We start from the raw sequence: 22,977 nt of genomic DNA on the forward strand, positions 1-22,977 counted from the left end.
GAGTGGAGACCAGGTCCTCTAAGGGGCTCCCTTGAGCCTCAGGGAAAAGCAAGAATCAGGCGAACCTCAACACATTACACAATCAGGAAGGGGTGAGCTCCCTTGGGGCCCCCCAGGAGGGAAGGGGGGCTCTCCTGGGAGGCGGTCAGCCAACTTCCAGTGAGGTTTCTTTCTGTAGTGAGACTCTGTGCTGTACCCGTGGGTCTGTTCATTAATAATTACCTAATCAGAGAGGTGGTAGGGAGTGCATAGAGGTTTCTCCAGTCTTCCTGGGCTCAATAAACCCAAGCCACATTCCTGGGCCACTTCTGGAGCTCAGACAGCTGCCCGGGGTCCGCTCCGGGACTGACTGTGCTGTGAGTAACCGTCTGAGGGCCACCATGGAGACTGTAAAGGGAGGGCGGCTAATCGTCCTGGTTTGCCCAGGACTGGGAGTTCTGCAACAGGACTTTCAGTGCTGAAGCTAGGAATGTCCTGGGCAGACTGGGACAATTGATCACCCTAACTAGAGGTGACAAAGGCTAGAAAGAGCCTGACACATGCTTGTACCAACCTCCTCGCTGCAGCGGTGGGGGACGTGGTGCTCAGACCCGGGAACAACCTCCCCCAAGACTAAACACAGAGGGTGATCCAGGTCTCCTAGCTCCCAGTCCAGGCGTTTTTGGAGGGTTCTCACCAGGAAGGAATTCTGGATAATCTCACTGCAAGGCTGAGAGAAGTCTGTGAGAGTTGTGGGGGGGGAGGGCAGTCGTTACAGGTTGGTAGGAAGCCATGTTGGGGGGAGGGGTGTTCCTTGTCACGGTCACTTTCCAACGAGCACAGCAAAGTTGAGTGGTTGCAACTACTTTGCAAGGATCCCCACAGGCAAAGGCGTTTACTATCTGGTCCTTTACAGGAAAAGTTTTCTGACCCCTGGTCTGGGTGAAAGATGTTGGAGACCTGAACCAGGGTCACAGCAGTAGAGGGGCTGAGAGACCGAAGGAAGAACTTGCAGGACATGCGATAGGCTGAATCGGGGTGGGGTGTATGGAAGGCCAGACAGACGTTAGGGATGACAACTGGGTTAGGGGGCTGAGAACCAGGTAATGGTAGGGCCATTTGAGGGGGCAGAGAAGATTTGGTAAAGGAAGTCGAGCATCCTATTGGGGCAGGTTAAGTTCATTAGGATAAGGGACCAATTCTACCCCTGTGACTTTGGACACATCATTTATTGAACATCAGTGATCTCACCTGTACCAGGTGATGGTAAGCATACCAATTCCACTGACCTCTGCCTGGATAACAGGGTCAAAACAAACGGCATAAAAGCGATTTTGCAAACTGTAAAGCACACGAGGGATATTTGTGGAGTAGATGCTAACATAGAATTTGGCGATTAGCACCTTTGATGCGATGGGTCACTGGGCTAAGGAAATAAACTCATATGGTGCAAGGCATCCCAGGCTGAGTCTGGGAACCTGTGTTCTAGCTCGGATGTTCACTGTTTGGGACTTGTCAGTTTTGGAGCCTGTTTCCCCATCTCTGTAATGGGAATGGTTTCAGCGCTGTGCAGAGCTCCCAGAGATGGGAAAGGGGTTGGGATGGTGGACAGGGAGTGTGCTTTGTGAATCTGAAGCATCTCTGCAGAATATCATTGCACCACACACGTGGAGGGCAGGGTGTTTCCTAGTCCCCCACAAGCCCATCTACAGGAGTCGCTTACCACCCTGGGGGCTCTGCCCGGCTTCTCAGTAGGGTTGCGTGTTCTGCTGGGGAATTTCCTGGGCACTTCTTTCCTCCTATAGACCTGAGAGCAGGGAAGATGCATCTTGTCCACTGCCTGCTTCTCCTTCTGGCTGGGCTACTGGCCCTTTCTCATGGTCAGCAGCCCCCAAAGCACCACAGCAAGGGTCACATCCGCCACACCCATCAGGAGGTTCCCGCAGCAGGTGAGGGCTCCCCCAGCCTCAAGATCATCCCAGGCAATACGGTCTTTGCCCTCCGCTTCTACCACCTGATTGCTTCCCAAACCCCCGCGGGCAACATCTTCTTCTCCCCGCTGAGCATCTCTGCCGCCTACGCCATGCTGTCCCTGGGGGTCCGCTCGCCCAGCCGGACCCAGATCCTTGAGGGTCTGGGCTTCAACCTCACGGAGGTGCCGGAGTCCGACATCCACCGAGGATTCCAGCACCTCCTGCACACGCTCCACCTTCCGGGCGACAGGCTGGAGGTCCGCGTGGGCAGCGCCCTGTTCCTGAGCCCAGAGCTGCAGCTCCTCCCGAGATTCCAAAACGACTCCTCGACCTTATATGAGTCCAGATTCTTCCGCACCAACTTCCTCGACTCTGTGGGCACAACTCAGCTCATCAACAACCATGTCAAGAACGAAACTCGAGGGAAGATTGTGAATTTGGTCAGCGAGATCCGCCCAGATACGGTGATGGTGCTGGTGAATTACATTTACTTCAAAGGTAAGAGTCAATTTGCTGGTGGACCCTATGCTTCCCCCACCTCATTTATTGAAGGATTACATGTCAAAAAGACTCCCCCAAATGGAAAGTGAATAGATTGCGTCTGATGAGCCAAGCAGCCTTCAGAAAATTTAATATTAGAGCATCAGATATTTAAGTTTGTGTAATATTGAGATTTCCATCCCTTCCTACCTTTAGACATATTTCCTTATTTACTTTTTACTAATAGCAATGTATGAAATACATTCTATCCAATGATAACAGTTGAATGGCTGGATTCATATGGAAGCTTGTCCACTTATCAGCAGTGCAAAAGGGGCAGCTTGTTTGCTTTAAGTAAGAGCGTCAAAGTTTTGTTTTCGAGGATCAAATGATGTCACGTATTTGTACACTCCTTGGAAGAGTGCCCAAAGGGATCCGCAAACTCCAGGTCCCAGCCATGCCTGACGGGCCACCTGTCTTTGTAAATAAAGTTTTATTCGCGCACAGCCACGCCCACTCACTTCTGTGCTGTCTCTGGCTGCTCTCACAGGACAGAGATTAGCAGTTGCTACTAAGACAGAATGACCTGCGAAGCCAAAAATATTACTTTCTGGCCCTTTGCAAAAGAAATGTGCCAGCCCTGACTGTTCCATATTCTCAATGAATAATTAGTGTCATTGTGATTACTCTAATGATAACAATTTTGGAGCCCTTTAAACATACTAAATGTATAAAAGAAAAAATAGGAGTTGCCCATAATCTTACCTTCCAGAGGCAACTGACATTAACATTTTTTTTTAAGAAAAATAAACCTTTATTTCCTTGTTACAAAAATAAAGCTGTGTTGGTCCAACATTAACATTTTAACCTAATTCTTCCCAATTTTCCATTCGCACACACATGTCAATACAGTTGAAATCACAGGTGGGAACAATTTTGTACAGTGTGTGTCACTTAGGGTCCCATCCAGGGAACAGAGTCACCATGAGTGTTAAGGGCAAGGTGTAGTTACAAGAATTAGCCCTTGCACATTGTGCGAGGGGCTGGCAAAGTGAAAATCTGGAGGAAAAGGGAGTGGAGAGACAGAGAAAAAGTCACTGGGGCCAGGGGGCAAGTTAGAGCCTGTCAGGAAATCTATACGCCAGGCACATCCAGCCACTAGAGCGGTTCCATGAGGGGGAGTACCTGGCGGCGGCCTGGGGACACTGGTGGTCAGCAGGGTAGAGCTGGGACAAGGAACTCGGAGGAGAGCACGGGCAGTCTCCCCTGGTCTGTCCGTCATCCCATCTGCCTGTGAAGACTTCAGTGTGCGGTGGCTGCCTCGAACCTACCTCCCAGTCTCACCCTCGTAACCACCTTAAACCCACAATCTGTAAGAAAGATTCTGGGACGCAGTTCCAGACTAATAATCAAGCCAGACTGGTTATCTCTGGCATTTTGCGTGTAGAATTTTCACACACCATTGAAAACTTTAAATTTTTTTAAAATTCTGCAATAATTATAAATTCATAGGAAGTTGCAAAAGTCGTACAGAGAGGTCCCAATTACCTTTCACCCGGGTTCCCCTAGATAGCATCTTGCATAACTGTGGTACAAGAGCAAAACCAGGAGGCTGGCAGTGGTGACACTCTACAGACTTCATGCGCATGTTACCGGTTCTCCCAGGCACTTGTATGTGTGTGAGTGTGTTGTTGTATGCTACTGAAAACTTTATCCAGCTCTCATTTTAGTGGCTGCACGATGTTCTGTTGACTCCATTCCATTTAAAATGTAATGTTATTTACATGTATTTACACCATCACCCCACCCAACGCTCTGGCCAGAAATAATGAAGGTTTCCATGCTCTCTTCCTGACAGAGACTTAGTTCCAACTGGGTTAGCGATCCTGGCACCAGAAAGGAGGTTCTCCAGAAATAGAAAGGAAATAGATGTCCTGCCCTCTGACACATCTGTCCACCACTCTGGGGACCTAAATGTAGCCCCAAGACCTCAGTTGAGGTGACATGGTGAAAGCAGTGGAATAACTGGGGCTGATCTTCAAAAATGAAGAGTACACAAACAAGATGTGCGGATCTCTGCGGATAAGATTTTACTGAAAGATATTAAAGTAGGCTTAAATTAAATAAAAAGGTCTACTGCATTTATGAATAGGAAGACTTAATATGGTAAAGGTGTCAGTTCTCCCCCAAACTGGTCTGAAGTCCTAAAGCAAAAGGTAAGACTGAAGCTTGTAGACGGTACAGGGAAGGGTCTTCCTGACCTGGAGGAGGGAGAATTTCCCCAAAGGAGACACAGAGACCCAACCATAAAGGAGACTGATAGACTTGCCGCGTTAAAGTTAGGGATCTCAGTCACCAAAAACAGCGTTATGACAGTGGAAAGACATGCCAGAGAGAAACCACAATGCACTACTGCTACACAAACATCAGTTTGGCCCAATTTTTTTTTAATAGACTTTATTCTTTTAGAGCTGTTTCAGGTTCACAGCAGAATTGAGCAGAAAATACAGAGTTCACACATAGCCCTCCCCACCCACACATGTACACTCCCCTCCCCTCAACATCCCTCATCAGTGTGGCATGTTTGGTACAATCGATGAACCCACATGGGCATTATTATCAACCAAAGGCCATAGTTTACATTAGGGTTCACTCTTGTTGTTGTACATTCTATGGGTTTTGACAAATGCACAGTGACATGTAGCCACCGCTATAGTAACATACAGAATAATTTCATTGCCCTAAAAATCCCTTGTGCTCCATCTATTCGTTCTTCCCTCCTTTCCTCTCCCCAAACCCCTGGAAACCATGATCTTTTTATTGTCTCTGTAGCTGTGCCTTTTCTAGAATTTCGTTTGTTTGGAACCGTACAGTTTGTAGCCTTTTCAGACTGGCTTCTTTCATTTAGTAATACATCTTTTAAGTTTCTTCCATGTCTTTCATGGCTTGATAGAGGTTGGCAGAATCTTTTAAGTCCAACAATTTCAGGTGATGGGTGAAGACATGAAACAACCTTGCTGATATCCTCTGATGTGTCTCATTTTAGACGCTATATGAGCCCCAAGGCCCATTTCCCAGGCAGATCAGGTTTTGAACGGATGGGATGGCGAGGTGGGGGTCTGGAATGATGGTTGGGGACGCATGCCCTGGCTGGAGGATGGGCTTGTTGGTCCCTGGATGTCCTGTATCTTCTTTTCTTCTTCCCTCCAGCTCTGTGGGAGAAACCGTTCGCCCGCCTGATGGCCACTCCCCAAGACTTCTATGTTGATGAGGCCACAACAGTCAAGGTGCCTATGATGCTGCAGGATGCCCGGCACCACTGGTATCTTCACGACAGATACCTGCCCTGCTCGGTGCTGCGGCTGGATTACCAAGGCAAAGCAACTGCCCTTTTCATCCTTCCTAACCGAGGGAAAATGAAGCAGGTGGAACAAGTTTTGACTCCACAGATGCTAACAAGATGGAGCAGCTTACTCCAGAAGAGGTAATCCACCAGAGTACCCCGTGGTGCTGACTCCGCAGCCCCACCCTCCAAGCGGACCCTCCCAATGAAAGCCAGGGACTCAAATGGGGACTGAGAATCATGGAAGAATTCTTCTCTTCTCCAAGATGGTCCATGGGTTTCCCTACATAAGGAACACTTACAGTGCGTCCAAAATATGATTTTGCCCTCATCAGGGGAAAGAGAGCCAGACCAGGAGCTGAGTCCTGGTTTAGAGGTAGCCCTTGTACTGCACAGGTCACGGCTGAAGTGACACTGGCTCTCTGCGGGGCTTCCCTGTACAATGAGTGGGTAGCCCTTCGGTCAAGATGACTGGCTGAGTTGGCACAGAAGGGGTTTAAGGAAACCCCAGCCACCCACCCCAGGAAGTAGCGCAGAAGCTTTCACATCACCCTGGGGCCAACCACCTGTAAAAACAGGACCTCAGGCCAAGGCCACATTCAAATGGAAAATTCATACAACGCACGTGGTGGAGGGGAATTCTATCCAAAGAAATTAACTGGTCCCAAGAAAGTGGAAACCACAGGGCCCCGTCAGAGACAAAGGCAAAGCTGCCCCCTGGGGAGACTTGCATCTCCCGGGGGCCCTGGCACGTTTGCAGAAAACAGCCTTTGCTGAAGACCAGCTCCCAAGGGAAGGAGGGCCTGCACACCGCAGGCCCTGGGGGCAGACCAGCTGCCTTTAAGCCACTGGAAGCACGTGTTTGTGCACGTGGGACAGGCAAATGGCGTTTGTGATGACAGAACTCAGATGGCGTGGGGGCAGCTAGGGAGTGCGGCCAAGGAGAGCACAGACCGGCTGGAACCCTTGGCTTGTTCATAAGTCCAGAATTTTAACCCAGTGTCTCTTTCAGGTATTTTTACAGGAAACTCAAGCTGTATATCCCCAAGTTCTCCATTAGTGGCTCCTATAAACTGGATCAGATTTTGCCCAAGCTGGGCATCACAGACCTGTTCTCGCAGCCGGCTGACTTGTCCGACATCACCCAACAGCTAAACCTGCAGCTATCCAGGGTAAGTCACCTGAGGTTATCAGCCCCTAGAGACCTCGGAGTGGAACCTCCCCCTTTAGAAGCTGCTGGGTGATGGGTGAGCTCTCTGCCGCCATGTGAAGTCTCAGAGCCCGAGTTTTATTCAGTCATCCACAGGCCTGCGCAGCCATGAACCAACCCTCCATGTGCTGGGTGTGGTGCTCGGTGCCGGGGATCCAGCACCCACCCAGTCCCTGCCCGCAGAGAGCTCTCCCTCAAGTCCGGGAGACGGCACCCTCATAGACTGTGGCAGCGGAGAGTGACAAATGCAATGACAGAAACAGAGGAGGGATGCAGATGAGGCTGGGTGGAGGCTGTGTACCACACATTTCTTGAACAAGAGAAAGGGATCTCGGACTTCAGCTACGTAAGACAAAGGTGCACAAGAGGGTAGAGCCTTGGGTTTGAGAATCTGACTTCCAGTTCTACCTCTTAAAACATTCAAGGGTTACCTAGTCTCTGAATTTATTTGCCTCATCTGTAAAATGGGCATACTACATTGACCTCATAGGATGGTTCAGAAGATTAAAAAGAGCACAGGCACCCAGAATGTGCTCCATCAATGATCGTGATGGTTATTGGATAAATAAGAGGCCATCGAGCTCAACAAATATCCCAGGGTAGAAATTCTTACTTCAATATCTCTAACAAGGGTCTTATGTGTGGTATGCTCTTCTGTGGTCTCTGCCCCTCAGTCCTCTCTCAGCCCGGAGTCTAGCTCTCCCATCGGTAACACTTGTGACTTCCTTCCCAGAGTCTCCACAAGGCCATCCTGGAGGTGGGTGAGAGCGGAGCCCAGGCCGCAGCAGCCACCAGCCACTCTTTCACCTTTCTGTCCCGGGACCGTCACCAAGCCCTTTGGTTTAACCGGCCCTTCCTCGTGGCGATCTTTTCCACCAACACCCAGAGCATCCTCTTTCTGGGGAAGGTTGTCGACCCCACGAAACCATAGCCCTCCCAGGGCTGGCTTGTCTGTTACAAGCAGGAGGACGTGGACTGGAGGGCTGGGTGTGAGCAGCTTGGAGTGCGGGAGACAGAAGATGCGGAAGATCCAGGGCAGAAGCTGCTGGTGAGGGTGAAGGATGGGGGTGGTACCAGATGAGTGAGGACTGGACACTGAGCTCCCCAGGGCTGGACCGCCTCAGGCAGGTCATCTAACCTCTTTGAACAGGTGTCCACCTGGAAAGTAGGAGAAACCCTCCCAGTGTAGTTGTACAGATTAAACAAAACGATGGCCGTGAGGAGCTTGGTTACAGTGGCTTGGCAGGGTGTGTGCAGAAGGGGAAGGGGTGTGGGCAGCCAGCCGCCCCTAGCAGGGAATGGTGCCTTGTTTCAGAGCGGGGTCTTGGAAGATCAGCCACCGAGGCAGCCGCCACAGAGAAAGAAAGGGAGGTTCAGTGAGGCTCTGCCCCAGCCTGTGGCCGTGGAGATGTGGCCAGCGTCTCTCCCAGAACAGACCGCCGAGGTCGCAGAGTGCGCAGCAGCAGAAGGAACACAAGATGGGGGCCTGGAGGCGTGTCTTCACACCCCTGCTCTGCCACTCAGATGCTCCGGGCCTCCAGCACATCCCCTCCCTTCTCGGGCCTCAGTTTCCCCAGCTGGGTATTCGAGGCTGGCCCAGGGGTCTAGCGCAGACCATCTTTGAGGATGTGGGGTGAGGCTTCTGAGGAAGGTCTGTGAGAATAACCCTCTCCCAATCTGACAGTGGGAGGCAGGCCGACAGGACCCAGCTGTGTGGGTCCAAAACCTTGGTAATTTCTGGCAAATACATTTCTCTGGGCAGGGCCCTGTGGGTTTTCTTGATGGCCAGCGTGTCAGGAGGCAGGAGGCCTCACGTCACTAACCCAGAGTTTTCTCCAGTGATGGAGGAGCGCGGGCTGTGAGCCAGCTCTGGTAATGACGATTGTTCAAGAGTCAGAACATTGCAGAGACTGTGACCTGGTCCCTGGCCCCAGTCATGCCGCTGCGGCAGGAATAGTCTCCTTATGGGAAACCAGGAAACCAATATCCGGAATAAGAGACAGTCCATTATTTTTTATAGTTGAAAAGCCCTTGTGGAAGGGACTGAGGAGGAGAAGTTTCCAGGGCTCCCACCCTCCTTCTCTGCCTCTGCAGGGGGGCTCTGTGCTGGGAGGGGTGGCCTCAGGTGGGTCCCACTTCAGGAAATTGCTGACGCAACCCAGCCTGGGACAGATCACACCGGCTCTGGTCTCCAGGGACAAGCGCCTGGAAATGCTTCAGGATCCAGAGTCCCCCAAAGCTCCGAAGAACGCACCCCCTATTTCTCACCCCCTGGCTTTGTTGGTCCATTTCCCCCTACACCTGCTGGGATGTTAGGTTCTGTTTTACAACCCCCAGGCAAGAAAGAAAGTCAGGCCCCCAGCCGACTCACTCCCAAGTCCGCCCCTCCAGAGGCAGGGGGTGGATGGATTCAAGCGTCCCAGACAAGCCTGGAAGAAGATGCAGGCCTAGGGTTACCGTGGCAACAACACTGCTGGGGTGATGTGTGAAAGTGAAGCCCAGGTGTGAAAAAAGGGAGAAAAGGTGGGTAGTCACCCTCAGTTCAGCCTGGAGAGTGATGCCTTCGTATTCTGATTATCCTCCTCCTGCTCAAAAGCACTCAATGGCTCCCTAGTGCCTACAGGATAAAGTTCAAACTCTTTTACCTACAGTCGAGGCCCTCCCTGATCTGGTCCCTGCCTGCCTCTCCATCCTCGTGCTCCCATGCCTCCAATGACCACAGCCAAGGAAAGTCCTGCTGTCTTCTCAGGTTGCCCAGAGCTTCCCACCTTTGGGTCTTTGTCCCTGCAGGTCCCTTCCACCCAGAACGCTCCCTTCCCTGTTTCTGAGACACTACCAGGATTTCCTACGATTGCCTCTCTCCTCCCTAAGGCAGACAGTCATCCTACCATCAGACATGGCTGGCTGACAGTCATTTCCGTCCCCCTCGCCCCAGCCTCTCTTAGCCGGAACATCTGAAAGGCGGGGCCCTGCTCCCGCTGTGCCTTTGCTCACTCTGGTGCCCGGCCCAGGTGCTGATCGTATGGTCTGGCATGTGGCTGAGGCCCAACCCATAGTTGGTGAATGAATGAATGAACGAATGAATGGAAAAGGCTATGCCCTGAGCAAGGTCCCTGAGCTGTTTGTTCTGCATCACCACCCCTGACACATCCCCGGGATTGATTGGGTAAATATTTGGTCCAACTTCTCAGATTTCAAAATGCACTTTTGGCGTATTTAAAAAAAGGGACTTGTGGGGTCTCTTATTTGTGGGGCCCTTGTCATGCCCCTTGGAGGCACACTGCTTTGGGACCTGCGTTGGGCGTTAGAGGGCCAAGAGTGCTTTCAGTTTCCCTGGTCTTCCTCCAGCAGGAAAGGCGAAGTCTTTGGTGCTTTGGGGTGGGAGGGCAGAGAGGCCGGCGAGTGTCATGAGTGTCCGCGTGGAGCCTGGGGGACCCCAGATGCCAGTGGAGGGATGAGTTGCATGGCCCTCGTAAGTGGGTGTGGAGAGAAGCATCCTGGCTTCATTGGGTTTTTCATTTCCTCATGCCACAAGCAGTCACCGAGTGGGGACTGGCCACTAACCAGGAAGTCAGAGGGATTTCCTCAGTGGAGGAAGAGGCACTTGAAATTTGGGGTGAGACGGGGGCTGGGGGGACCACCCCAGCTTCTCCATTACCTGCGGGAGGGGCCAGCTCTTACCTCTCTGGATCTCAGGTTCCTCACCTGTAAGGGGCACAGAGCCCCACCGCAGCTGTACCCGTGGAGGGCGGATGGACGAGCGACCGAAGGGAGACACAGGCCTGGGAGCCCCTGGCTCTGAGTGTGTGAATGTGTGAGCGTCTGCTGGGCAGGAGGGAGCCTGTTCCATCCCCAGATGCCTGGGAAGGTGAGGAATTCTCCTCCAAGAAGGGGCAGACCCAGGGCGAATGGTTTCCACGCTCTGAGTGCCTGCCATGAGCAAGGCCCAGGGACAAGAGCTATCTGGGAGTCACCAGGGGGCCGCCGAGCACCCAGGTGCAGAGCTTGGACCTTGGAGCCAGCGTGCCCATGTCTGCGTGTGGACTTCACCAATTCCTGAGTGTATCGGCGGGTTAGTGCGTTGCTAGTGCATTAGTTTTTCCGTAACAAAGGACCACAACCTGAGTGGTGTAACAGCAGACATGTCCTGTTCCATCCTTCCGGAGGCCAGAAGTCCAGGAGCCAGGTGTTGGCCGGATTGCTTCCTTCGGAGGCTGTGAGGGGGACCTGGCCCCGGCCTCCCCCCGAGCCTCTGGGGCTTTGCTGGCCCTCTCGGGCGTTCCTCGGCTTGTAGAGCTCCACTTCCTCTTCGCATGGCCTTCTCCCCGTGCGTGTGTCTGCGTCCAGATTTCCCCTTTTCATAAGGACACTCGTCCTATCGGCGCAAGGGCCCACCCTCCTCCAGCAGCCCTCATCTGCACTAATTACATCAGTAATGACCCATTTGCCAAATACGGTCACATTCTGAGATACTGGGGGGTTAGGGCCTCGATTTGGGGGAGGGCACAGTTCCACCCACAACACGGTATGGGACTTGGGCCACCTCTCTGTACCTTGGTTCCATCATCTGTAAAATGGGGATGACACTGCCTAATACACGAGCCCGCTGTGGACACCAGATGGGTTACGGATGTAAAGCACACGTCTTTGGTGCGCCACAAATGTTCACTATTATTATCATATTTCATCTTCCGTCACAACTCTCCTCTGGAGCAGGGTCACGACTTCGCATGCCTGCCCAAGCTGGCACGCCACCTGAACAGGTCAAGTGGTGGGAGCCAGGAGGCGGAACAGTAGGAGTCCCCATTTAACAGCCTTTCTGTCCAACATTGTCACCCACACTCCGTGGGCTGACAGATCCCCCTTTACCCCGGGGTGAATTTGCCTGCTGAGGATGGTGCTCTTTGCTGCTCTTGGTGCCAATGGAAACAGGGTTATCCGGTCCTTTCAATTCCCATGTTCCGGTTGCTGGCCCACTGCACCCTCCCACCCCAGTTGTCATGGACTGAACTGTGTCCTCTAAGACTCTGTATGTTAAAGCTCAAAGCCCTCGATGTGACTGTTCCAGAGACAGGGCCTTTAAGGAAGTGATTAAAGTCAAGTGAGGTCATAAGGGTGGGGCCCTAATCCCCTAGAACTGGTGTCCCTGGAAGAAGAGGAAGAGACCCCCGAACTTGCTGCTGATCCCTCTCTCTGTTCCCCACATGCACAGAGAAGAGGCCACGTGAAGACTCAGCAGGGAGGCACCATCTCCCAGCCAGGAAGACAGATCTCACCAGAAACCGATGTCAACCTAATCTCGGACTTCCGGCCTCCAGAACTGCGAGAAACACATTTCATGGTTTAAGCCCTCCTAGTTGGTGGTATTTTGTCCAGGCACCCTGAGCAGACTAATACACCAGGGTGCCATGCCCTGAGACACCCCCAAAACTTTCTCCTCCAAAGGAACCATCTTCAGCCCCAGTTCCTTCTGAGCCCTTCTGAGTGGTGATGGGGAGTCAGGGGTTGTCACATTCCCCCAAGTTCTCAAGATATTCCTTAAAACATAAGCCTGGGACACTGCACCTGGGGTGTCTCCACCAACAGCACCCACGGGCTGGAGGTTCTTCCGTATCTTGCTCAGTCCCGTCTTTCCCAGGTAGTTTCCTGGAAAATACATTTGGGGGGATTACACCAGCTTCCTGTTGCTGCTGTAGCAAATGATGATAAACTTAGAGGTTTAAAACAGCACAAATTTATTTCTCTTACAGTTCAGGAGGTCAGAAGTCCAAACTGGGTCTACTGGGCCAACAGCAAGATAACGGCCAGGCTTTCTTCTAGACTTCTCGGCCCACGACCTCACATCACATTGTTTTTTTTTTTTAACTCCTGCTTCCATGACCATGCTTCTTCTAACTCTGATCTCCTCCCTCGCTCTCTCATAAGGAAGGGCCTTTGTGATAACATTTGGGACCCACCTGGGAAATCCAAGATAGTCCCCCTGTTTCAATACCCTTAACTCGATCACATCTGCAAAGTCCCTTTCATCATATGAGGCCACACTCACAGGTTCCAGGTATTAGAACACGGATACCTTTAGAGGGGCTATTACCCATCCTGCCACAGGTAGGCGAATCTGACTTCCACCCAGTGGCACAGAGTTTGGGAGCCTCCAGGTTGTGAGATAAAGGACACTTGCTCATGTCACATGGCCCAATGGACAGAAAGCAAAACTCGAACAGAAGGGACCAAATTCTACCTTGTTAACGCCTCTCCCTGAAAGCTGTGTGCCTTTAGGCTGGTGACCTAACCTCTCTGTGCTTCCATCTTCTCACTGATTCCACGTGGATGCTTATGTCCACCTTTCAACGCATTGTGTTCAGGGCAGTGAACACAAAGCAAGTACTCGATGCCTGGTAAGGACCGGGCTTGTCTCCAGATTGAGATTAGCCCCTCTGCAGGGTGGTTATAAGGATTAAAAGAAGTAATGGGCTGTAACTGGGCCCAAAACCGTGGAGAGAGAAGGGGGATATCTCAGGGGTCATGGAGGGACCCTGGTTGCTAAGCATTAAAATCACTTCCTCTGGGTAGTGTCCGACCCTCTGTTTTCTCTGCCAACTCCACACCCCACAGTCACCCACGTAACCTTCTGGGTCACGGCCATGCACGGTGCACCCAGTATTAGGATGCCCCAGGCATGGGGAGCTTAGAAACAAAACAAGGGTCAAACTAACACTCCAGCACGTGGAAATGTTCTTGAAAGTGTGGGCTGAATTTGGGAGCCCCAGTTTCAAAGTAGGAAAGGACATTCCAACCAAGCCCACAGAAATCCTGGGGACAGCCCTTTTCTAAGCAGGGAGCCCGGGCCCTGAAGCCGAGACCCGTGCACTCAGCCCCGCTCTGTCCCTAACTGATGCCCGTCTCTGGAAAGTCCCTTCTCAGCCTCAGTTCCATTACTGGTGCAGTGAGCAGGGCTGACATAACGCTCCCTCATCTTGGCCGTGGTGAGACCCTCTCAATCCGCCTTATTTCCACCAGGATCTGGCTGTAGAGGTCCATGTGTCTCGTAAGCACATAGCCTGTGAAGAGCTTGGACCCTCACTCCCCTGATCTGCAGCAAATTGGCTGCGGGAAACAAAGGCATCAGCCTGGAGGAAGGGAGGTTTGGGAGCCTGTCCCTGTCCCTGTGTCTGCAACGCCAGCAGCTGGTCAGCTGTCCAGCCTGGTCTCCCTGGGGCATCTGTGCCATTGCTGGCAAATGGTGGCCGTGTGGGGCTTTCAGGGCAGCAAAGGGGTGGCCTCGGCCAGAGCTGGGCTGGCTTTGGCTTGTAAGATCTAGAAGCTCTGCCAGGACAGGGCAGGGCCGACTGGGGCGGAGCCACAGGAGGGGCGGAGCCAGCAGAGGGGCGGAGTCAGGGCCCCTCTGCTGTGGTCAGTGACAAACGCTGGCCCCAGTCCAGCCAGCCCTCTGCTCTTTACACAGCCTGACTGCCCGACACCGCCGCTGTGTGCGCTCGGCCACGGGACAGAGTAAGTACAGGTGGAGGGCCCGTGGGCTCGGGCGTGCGGGGAGCGGCGAGGCGTGGACTCTGGTGTTACGGGATTCGGAGGGCTTAAAAGCTTTGATGGTGTCCCAGGGTGAACACGAAAATCTCTCCACGTTGATGGGGAGGGAGCCAGGGCCTCTGAGGTAGCAGACGTGGGTCCCCCTAACCATGTGGTCTTGGGAACCCGCTAAATCTGGCTGAGTCTCAGATTCCTCGTGGGTAAGATACAAATTATCACACCCTGCGCACCCTGTGATGTGAAGATTAAATAAAGTGGTGGTTCTCACTCAAGTATGATTTTTGCCTCCAGGGGCCATCTGGCAATGTCTGGAGACATTTTTAGTTGTCGTAACTGGAGGAGGGGCTGCTATTGGCTTCCAGGGAGTAGAGACCAGGGGTGCTGTAAACATTCTACAATGCACAGGATAGTTCTCCCCCACCCCAGTCCCACTCCCAACCTGACAAAGAATGATCTGGCTCCAAATGCCTACAGCACTGAGAAACCCTGAAATAGGTAATGGGGACGAAATGTCGGGTACCCAGGATGTGTTCGATAAATCAGAGCTTCTATTGTTTTCTGTGCCTGGAATCTTGGACCTTTGGAAATCAGGAAAATGATTAAATATAATGTTTCCCTGAGATAAGGCCACTCTGCCTGGAGGCAGCCACTCAGAGTGGCCGCTAAAGCTTCTGGCCCCATTTGGTCATTTATCAAATAAACAAAATGTAGACATAAAATGAATGGGATTTCCAGTTTCTTTTAGGATGGGGCCCTTGGCAAGAAATGTAACAATAAAAGGAAAACTGCTCCCCTAGGCCAACATCCTTATTGACAGATCAAGAAACCACAGCTTGAAGGATAAAGGGGGTGGGAGGGAAATTGGGGAGATGATGGATGTATTCAGGGCATAGATGGTGGCGATGGTTTCATGGGTGTGTACTCAGCTCCAAACTCATCGAGTTGTGTACGTTAAGTATGTATGGCTTTTGGTATGTCCGTCTGACCTCAATAAAGTGGTTTTGAAAAAGAAAGAGAAAGGAAATTGAAGCTGAGCTTCAGCAGGGGCGTTACTCAAGGTCAGCTGCTAAGTTAGCCCCAGATCCGCCAGGGCTTAGCTCTCCATGCCCAGCCTGGCTTGTTTCCACTCCTCAGTGTCCAGCCTGTGGTTTAACATCTCTAAATTACAGAGACGGGGATGGGGTCCATTCATCTGTCTACTTGTCCATCCACTCATCCATTCATTGAACAGTGGGGCCTGAGCATTACCCCTTGACTGAGAAGTCTCACAGTGGGACCAGCACATGTGAGGTTCCTCTTTCATGAGCTTATGTTGTAGCGGGGGAGACAGGGACAAGAAGTCAACAGTGCACGCAAATGTAATTGCCCTTCTGTAACCGATGGAGCCGAGAGAGAGACAATCAAGGGGCTGTTTTAGAGGATAACGATGGAGAGGGCGGGGCCAAGCGTGGACAGCGTACCGCCAAGAAGAGGCGTTTAAGCGGAGGCCTGAGCCCAGGGAGAAGCTGTTCCTGGTGAGAAAAGTGGAGAGAGGGTTCCAGCAGGGAGAACAGAGGGTGAAAGGGCTTAGGGCTGGGATGGGGCTTCTGTGTTAGAAACTGAAAAAGAAGAAGCGTGCCCAGGGGCAGAGCAGGTCAGGTGAGGCTGGCGAGAGCCAGCTAGAGCCAGACCACATGCAGCCTCGTGGGTTATCGTGCAAATCAGTGTTAGATTTTACCAAGTCAGTGAGCAGCGACGACATTTTTAGGCAGAGGTCGCTGGTTCTGGGAAGCTCTGCCCCCTACCCACCCCCTACCTCCCCAGTGTTTAGTCTTCCCCTTTCTGCCCAGCTCCAAGTCTTACCTCTCCTTTTGTAATTAGCAGGTAGTGGACAGACCCTCCTGAGCCGCACACCTCCCACGGTTAAGTCCAAAGTCAACCTGGGTGGGACCTTGTTGCCTAATGTTTGGAATATGTGCCAGCAGATTTTGGGTCTGGATGGTGGGGGACCAGTGGGAGGACTGCCCAGGGCCTGCTCACCCCATGCCCACCTGCTGCCGCCGCCAGTCCCTTTGGCCTGGAATGCCAGATGAGCTTGATTGATCTGCTTTCTTCCCCCTGGCACATGGAGGCATCTCTGCAGACACACTGGCGTCATGGGCCCAGGAGAGGGTCAGCCAGGCCAGGCTCTGCTGTCGCCCAGTGGGGGCTGGTCTCCTGAGATCCAGGCTCGTCGAGCTGGGAGCAGACTCACCCGGCTCAGAGTTGCCACAAAACAGTGTCAAAGCTGTGTATTTGCACCAGAAGCCCAAGAGTGTGGTGGCAAAGCCTGGGCTTAGAAACTAGGAAACCTGAAATGGGCCCCTAGGCCTCCACTTTCTCAGAATTAACCTCTCTGACCCTCTGTTTCCTCTTCTGTACAATTATAATACCAACTCCATGTGGCTGTGGAGGAGTATACATGAGCTAATACAGGGTTGGGGAAGACACAGGGATACTCACAGCCACAGAAGAGGGGGAGCCATGTGTCATTTCTCAGAGCCACAAAAGGGAACCAAGAGGCAGCATGTACACCAGAGGACTCTGGATTTGAATCCTGGTTCCATCACTCACTGGCTGGGACAAACTATTCCATTTTTCTGAGCCTGACTTTATTCAGCTGTAAAGTGGGGCTATTGATGTTTGTTTTTGGTAAAGATGAACTTCAATAGTATTTACATAGTGTCTAATAGACGGTGACCTATTAGACACTATGTAAGTGACAGAGAGAGAGGAGTGGAGCAGGATTTCTGGGCCCCAGACCTGCCGCCCAGGGGCGCCTGAATGAAGCTGAGCCCCTGCTGTCTCGGGAGACTCATGCGGCACTCGGAGAAGTGGCTCCAGCCCGTCAGATCAGTTCTGTTTCGGAGGTGGGGGCAGTGATGAGGCCATAGAAAATGAGGCCTGAGAGAGGAAGGGACTTGCCCAAGGTCACCAGGCAGCTGCAGGGACAGGAGGATGGGAGGCCAGAGCTCTCACTCCTTCTTCCCAGCCAGCTGTCCTTGGGCTCCCTCCAAGCAGGAAACTCCTTTTCGATCTGTAGCTATTTTCTGAAAGCCATTCTTTCAAAGGGGAATGACCAGCTCATTGTTAATCTCTATGTGTATGTGGGTGTTGAGCTGAATTGCTTCTTCATCAGCATCCTGCTATCCTGATGGTTCCAACATTCTGTAGGAGGGACTGTAGTCTAAAGGACACAGAGGTCACACTGTTGCAAAAGAGAAAAATGTTGCAGCCTGGCACCTGCAGGGTCCTTAGGATGGACCACCAAGTGAGGGTTCTTGGCTTCGAGCAGGAAAGATTCAAGAGTGAGCCGTAGGAAAGGGAAAGCCAGTTAATTTAGAGAGATGCACATTCATTGGCAGAATGCAGTCAGTCTCAGAAGGGAGAGCGGCCCCAGGCATGGGTTGTAGGTTTTTATGGGTTATGCCCCTGGGGGAAGGAGAGGGGGTCTGGTGGCATCATATGTTCACTGATGAACCACAGGAGCCTGACACCCTGCCTGCCACTGAGTAGATGCTCTGAATGAAAAGGACAAATCCAGCAGTAAAATGGGGACCACAGGAGGTTAACTGATCTGAGCTCATAGAAGGACCATGAGGTCTTACAGACGCTACACTGGGGGACCCAAGTGACGGTTAGAGGGAGCGGGCTGCTGGTTCCCCATAACCTCAGAGATGCTGACCAGGCAGAACATGGGAGAGCCCTCTGCCCCACATCCCATCACCCCATACACCACTTGTGGATGAAAGGACACTTCTCGCCCTGGTGGCCAGTCCCCACCTGGGTGCCCTGTCCTTCCTCTCCTCACCATTAGATGTCCACAGCCCCAGGTCTCTGTCCTCCAGGGCCTCCTAAACCATCATTCCCAGCCTCTCGGGTCCATCACTGCCCTCTGAGTCTCTTGGTGGCGGTGCCATTTCCCGGGATGTAGGCTTTGTGTGTTTCTTCCAAACTTCTCTCTGAGAGGATGTGCTGGCTGCATGCTCTCTCTCTGGGCTCATCCTCCTCATCTCCCTTTCAGAACAAGGGGCAGCCACAATGCGGCTCTGCCTCCTCTTGTGCCTGGTGCTCCTCAGCCCGCCAATGGCCACCCTCCACCGCCACCACCCTGGGGAGACGAAGAAGAGAGGCCGGGAGCTGCTGCCCGTGGTTGCCACAGTGGCCCCTGGCAGTGGGGACTTTGCCTTCGACCTCTACAGGGCCTTGGCTGCAACTGCCCCCAACCAGAACGTCTTCTTCTCCCCTCTGAGCATCTCCATGAGCCTGGCCATGCTCTCCCTGGGGGCTCGGTCCAACACCAAGGCTCAGATCCTGCAGGGCCTGGGCCTCAACCCTCAGGAGAGCTGGGATGAGGAGCTCCACAGTGCCTCCCAGCGGCTGCTACAGGAGCTTGGGCAGCCCAGAGAGGAGCTCCAGCTGAGCCTCGGCAACGCCCTGTTTACCAAGCCCACTGTGCCCATCCAGGACGCCTTCCTGAGTGCCATGAGGTTGCTGTACCTGGCAGACACTTTCTCCACTAACTTTGAGGACCCCGAAGGGGCCAAGAAGCAGATCAATGATTACGTGGCAAAGCAAACAAAAGGCAAGATTGCAGACTTGGTTGAGGTTCTGGATGGCACTGAGGTCATGGTTATGGTGAATTACATTTTCTTTAAAGGTAAGGCCCTTGGGCTTGAACCTGAACTTCCTCTTTTCAGCTGCTCATGTAAAAAAATATATATATGTGTGTGTGTGTGTGTGTGTGTGTGTGTGTGTGTGTGTGTATCCAATTCCGGTACACATAGAAGAGTGGGAGTGGATTTAGTCCTTCCTGATACCTGTCGGTAACAGTGAAGCCAACCATCAGCCATGGGTGAGATGGTGCCTTCTTACTTTGTAGGGTGATGTTAATGACCCCGGGTGCTGTTTCCTCCACTGGGAAAGAGCTGGTTCCTGTTGGAGGTCCTGGGAACACCTAAAAGCCAAAGCAGGCTCTGAAGTGTGTTTGTCATGGCCACGGTGCCAAAGAAACTGACACCATGGCTGCTCAGGGCAAGACTGTGGGCCTTAGAAAGGCCTTAGAAGGCATTTCCCAGATGCTCCCTTGTCCCCAGATCCTCACCTCCATGCCCTTCTAGGGGCTGTTTCCTCAGCCAAGAAATCCTGTTCTGAAGAGTCTTTTTTCCCCACCTCAAGAGCTGAGCTCCCCATCATTACCTCCCTGATGTTTCTTGTAAATATCCCTACTCACCTCAGCTTTGTGTGTCTGCTTCTCCTAGATACTGAACTCCCGAGCCCTGTACGGGGCAGGGCTGAGATGCGGAGGGGAGGGGATGGGGGGGAAGGGAAGGAGGAAAATAGTTAAGTTGTTAACCGAACCCCCCTCTTCTTATGGTCACAGATGGTGAGTATCAAGTTTGGACTCTAAGATTTCTTGTCCCCTGGTCCAGGGCTAGGCTGCAGAGGACAGCCGTGAAGTAAGCTCGTGGGGCACTGGGGCGGGATCCATATTTGATTACCACTAAGAAGATGGAAACAATATATCACTTGGAAGAAAAAGTCCTACAGGAAACCCCAGAGTGGGCAGTGTTAACTGAAAAATCACCCAGGTATAGGGTAGCGTTGTCAGCCATCCGTATTAGTTACCCTCTTCACTTGGATATTTGACCTTGAGTAAGGACATCAGAGAAGCAAACATTAGGGGTTAAGGGCTTCTGAAGACATGAGTACCAACCTCCTTGTTTTGCAAATGTGGAATGAAAAGCCCCACAAAAAGTTCCAGCCTGTCCCCCAAATGAGGAAGTGGCTTGTCTTTATTTCAAGAGGCTCAGCCACCACTTCCGCCAACGAAACTGCTCTAAAGAGGATGCTCTTTGTTTGGTAGGTTTCTTGTCTCCACCTTTTTCATTGGCAGCTGAGAATTTCAAATTCCTTTTCCATTTTAATCTTTCTTTTTTTAACCTGATTTTTAAAAATAGAGGTATAGTTGATTTACAATGTCACATTAATTTCTGGTGTGCAGCACAGTGATTCAGTTATACATGTATCCCTTCTAACCTTTAGCAAAGTGGGAGACAAGCTTCGACCACAAAAGCACCCACGAGCAGGACTTCCACGTGACCTCGGAGACGGCGGTGCGGGTGCCCATGATGAAACATGAAGACGAGTATTACTACTTCCTGGACCGAAGCCTCTCCTGCAGGGTGGTGGGGGTCCCCTACCGAGGGAATGCCACCGCCTTCTTCATTCTCCCCCGCGAGGGCGGGATGGGCCAGGTGGAGAGTGGACTGAAGGAGAAAACACTGAGGAAGTGGCTCAAGTTGTCCGTGAAGAGGTATCACTCCCACTTCTCCGGGGTCAGCCCACTGCTGCTCACCCCCAGGGAGACACAGTGCCCCTCGGGCTGCAGAGCAGTGGCGGGGAAACTCACCTAGGCCGGGAGCTGTCTCCTAGCCCAGAGGCGACATGTGAAGTCCCAGCCCCCTGGCCTGGCCCAGCTACAGGGAGACATCAGAGTGGACAGTGACCTCTGGGGACAACCCATGTCCAAGTCCAGAGTTGGGTGGGTCCCCTAGAGGCAACGGGCTGGAGGAGCACTAGGAAACCAAGAGGGGTCAGCAGGAATGTAAGTGCAGTGAGTCAATGCTCTAGAAGAGTCGAAGAAGAGTCCTCTTCTCTTTCCAGGCAGCTTGAGCTTTACCTACCCAAGTTCTCCATTGAGGGCTCCTATCAGCTGGAGAAAGTCCTCCCCAAGCTGGGGATCAGTGACGTCTTCACCTCCCAAGCTGACCTGACCGGCATCAGCAACCACTCCAGCATCCTGGTGTCTGAGGTGAGCATGTGCTTTCAGAAATTTCTTTTCTTTTCTGTTCTGTTCTGTTCCGTTCCATTCCATTCCTCATTCCATAGTCTTTCTTTCTTTCTTTTCTCTCAAGAAGCAAAGGTTTCACTTTGTATCTTATCTTTTGTGCACTGGGAAGTCATATCCAGCACTGTGCCTTGCGGGAAGGTTTCCTGTCTTCAGCAATCAAAACTAAGAATGCAGCGCTAGCTCCTTCACTCACTAGCTGTGTGACCTCTAACAATTGCTTGACCTCTCTGAGCCTCCTTTCTCTATAAAATTGAAGAGTCATGCCCTCGCTGTGAGATGCCATGAAAATTCAATGAAAGCCACACATGCACTCACCTTCAAGCCCTGGTGAACAAGGGCTGTTCAGTTGCATCATTTCCCACCTGCCTCATGGCTCAGTAGCACAGATACTTCGATGATGATGCTACTGGCAGGTGGCTGATGCCCCGATGGCATCTCCCAGCCCCTAGTGGCTTGGTGACGCTCTGTGTCCCCCCTGCAGATGGTGCACAAAGCTGTGGTGGAGGTGGACGAGTCGGGAACCAAAGCGGCCGCAGCCACTGGGACGATCTTCATGTTCAGGTCGGCCCGGCTCAGCTCTCAGCGGATCGTGTTCAACAGGCCCTTTCTAATGCTCATTGTGGAGAACAGCAAGAACATCCTTTTCTTTGGCAGAGTGAGCCGCCCGTGAGGTGGAGATTTCTCCTGAAAGGCACAGGCCTCCACTGTGGAAGACGAGGGTGCACTGTGGCTGGGAGCTGGTGATTCACACAGGTTTAGTTGACTAATGAGACTTTCACAAGTAATAATAATAATGACATTGAAATACTGATGATTGCTTCTTTTCACACCATTGCAAGACCTGGATGCTCCAAAGAACCTTGGAGAACATTCAGTCTTGCCCTCACCCATCATCAATGGAGATTAGCACCAAGGCTCAGAGAGGTTGGTTGACTTGCCCAAGGCCACACAGCATGTTAGTGGCAGAGAGAAACCCAGAATTCAGGTCCCTGTTGCCCAGTCCAGTGACACCAAGCTCTGCAGGAGGGTTGTTCCAGTAGATATTGCCACCAGGAAGTGAATTTCCAAGCCTAGTCCCCCACATGTTAGCAATACCAGCTCTCAGTCCATCATGATTTGGAAAGAATGCTGAAATGGGAGTATGGAATGGGGCTTCTGTCCCAGCTGTGTGACTTTGGGTAATACTGTCTCTCTTTGGACTTTGGTTTCCCCATGTATACAATGAAGGGTCAGGTCAAGGATTGAAGGACCTTTGAAATCATTGAAAAGGCTAAGGTCTTCCCTGCCCCTCACAGTTGATTTCAACACATTCAAGTGCCACTCATCTTTTAAGAAGAACCTTGGCCGGCAGGGTGGACGTGGACTGTCAGAGGATTGAACCACCTGTGGATTGATTTACCATCTCATGGGCTTGTCTGGGGGTGTCTGGGGGTGGGAGAATGGAGGTCTGTTGCAAACACTAGAGAGCAATTGAAGACCCTGTTGACTAACTGTGAATTTTAGTGTCCACAATAACAATAAAGCCTTACAAACACTAGGTGTCATTGTCCCTATGGAAGTAGCTCTGAAAACGTGA

General features: G+C 52.1%; 2 protein-coding genes across 2 annotated transcripts; both read left to right on the forward strand.

Annotated features, from left to right (window-relative positions):
* Positions 1-254: 254 nt before the first annotated feature.
* On the forward strand, positions 255-8,205 carry SERPINA4 (serpin family A member 4). The gene is made up of 5 exons (XM_010987785.3): positions 255-356; positions 1,785-2,450; positions 5,643-5,916; positions 6,788-6,947; positions 7,719-8,205. Exons 2-5 carry the CDS (start codon positions 1,802-1,804, stop codon positions 7,914-7,916), a joined length of 1,281 nt encoding a protein of 426 aa, XP_010986087.1. The 5' UTR covers positions 255-356; positions 1,785-1,801; the 3' UTR covers positions 7,917-8,205.
* Positions 8,206-14,356: 6,151 nt separating this feature from the next.
* On the forward strand, positions 14,357-22,938 carry SERPINA5 (serpin family A member 5). The gene is made up of 5 exons (XM_031454254.2): positions 14,357-14,494; positions 18,573-19,208; positions 20,594-20,864; positions 21,215-21,362; positions 21,883-22,938. Exons 2-5 carry the CDS (start codon positions 18,590-18,592, stop codon positions 22,069-22,071), a joined length of 1,227 nt encoding a protein of 408 aa, XP_031310114.1. The 5' UTR covers positions 14,357-14,494; positions 18,573-18,589; the 3' UTR covers positions 22,072-22,938.
* Positions 22,939-22,977: the final 39 nt, after the last annotated feature.

This window comes from Camelus dromedarius, chromosome 5 (genome assembly GCF_036321535.1).
Source record: "Camelus dromedarius isolate mCamDro1 chromosome 5, mCamDro1.pat, whole genome shotgun sequence".
Taxonomy (NCBI): Eukaryota; Metazoa; Chordata; class Mammalia; order Artiodactyla; family Camelidae; genus Camelus; species Camelus dromedarius.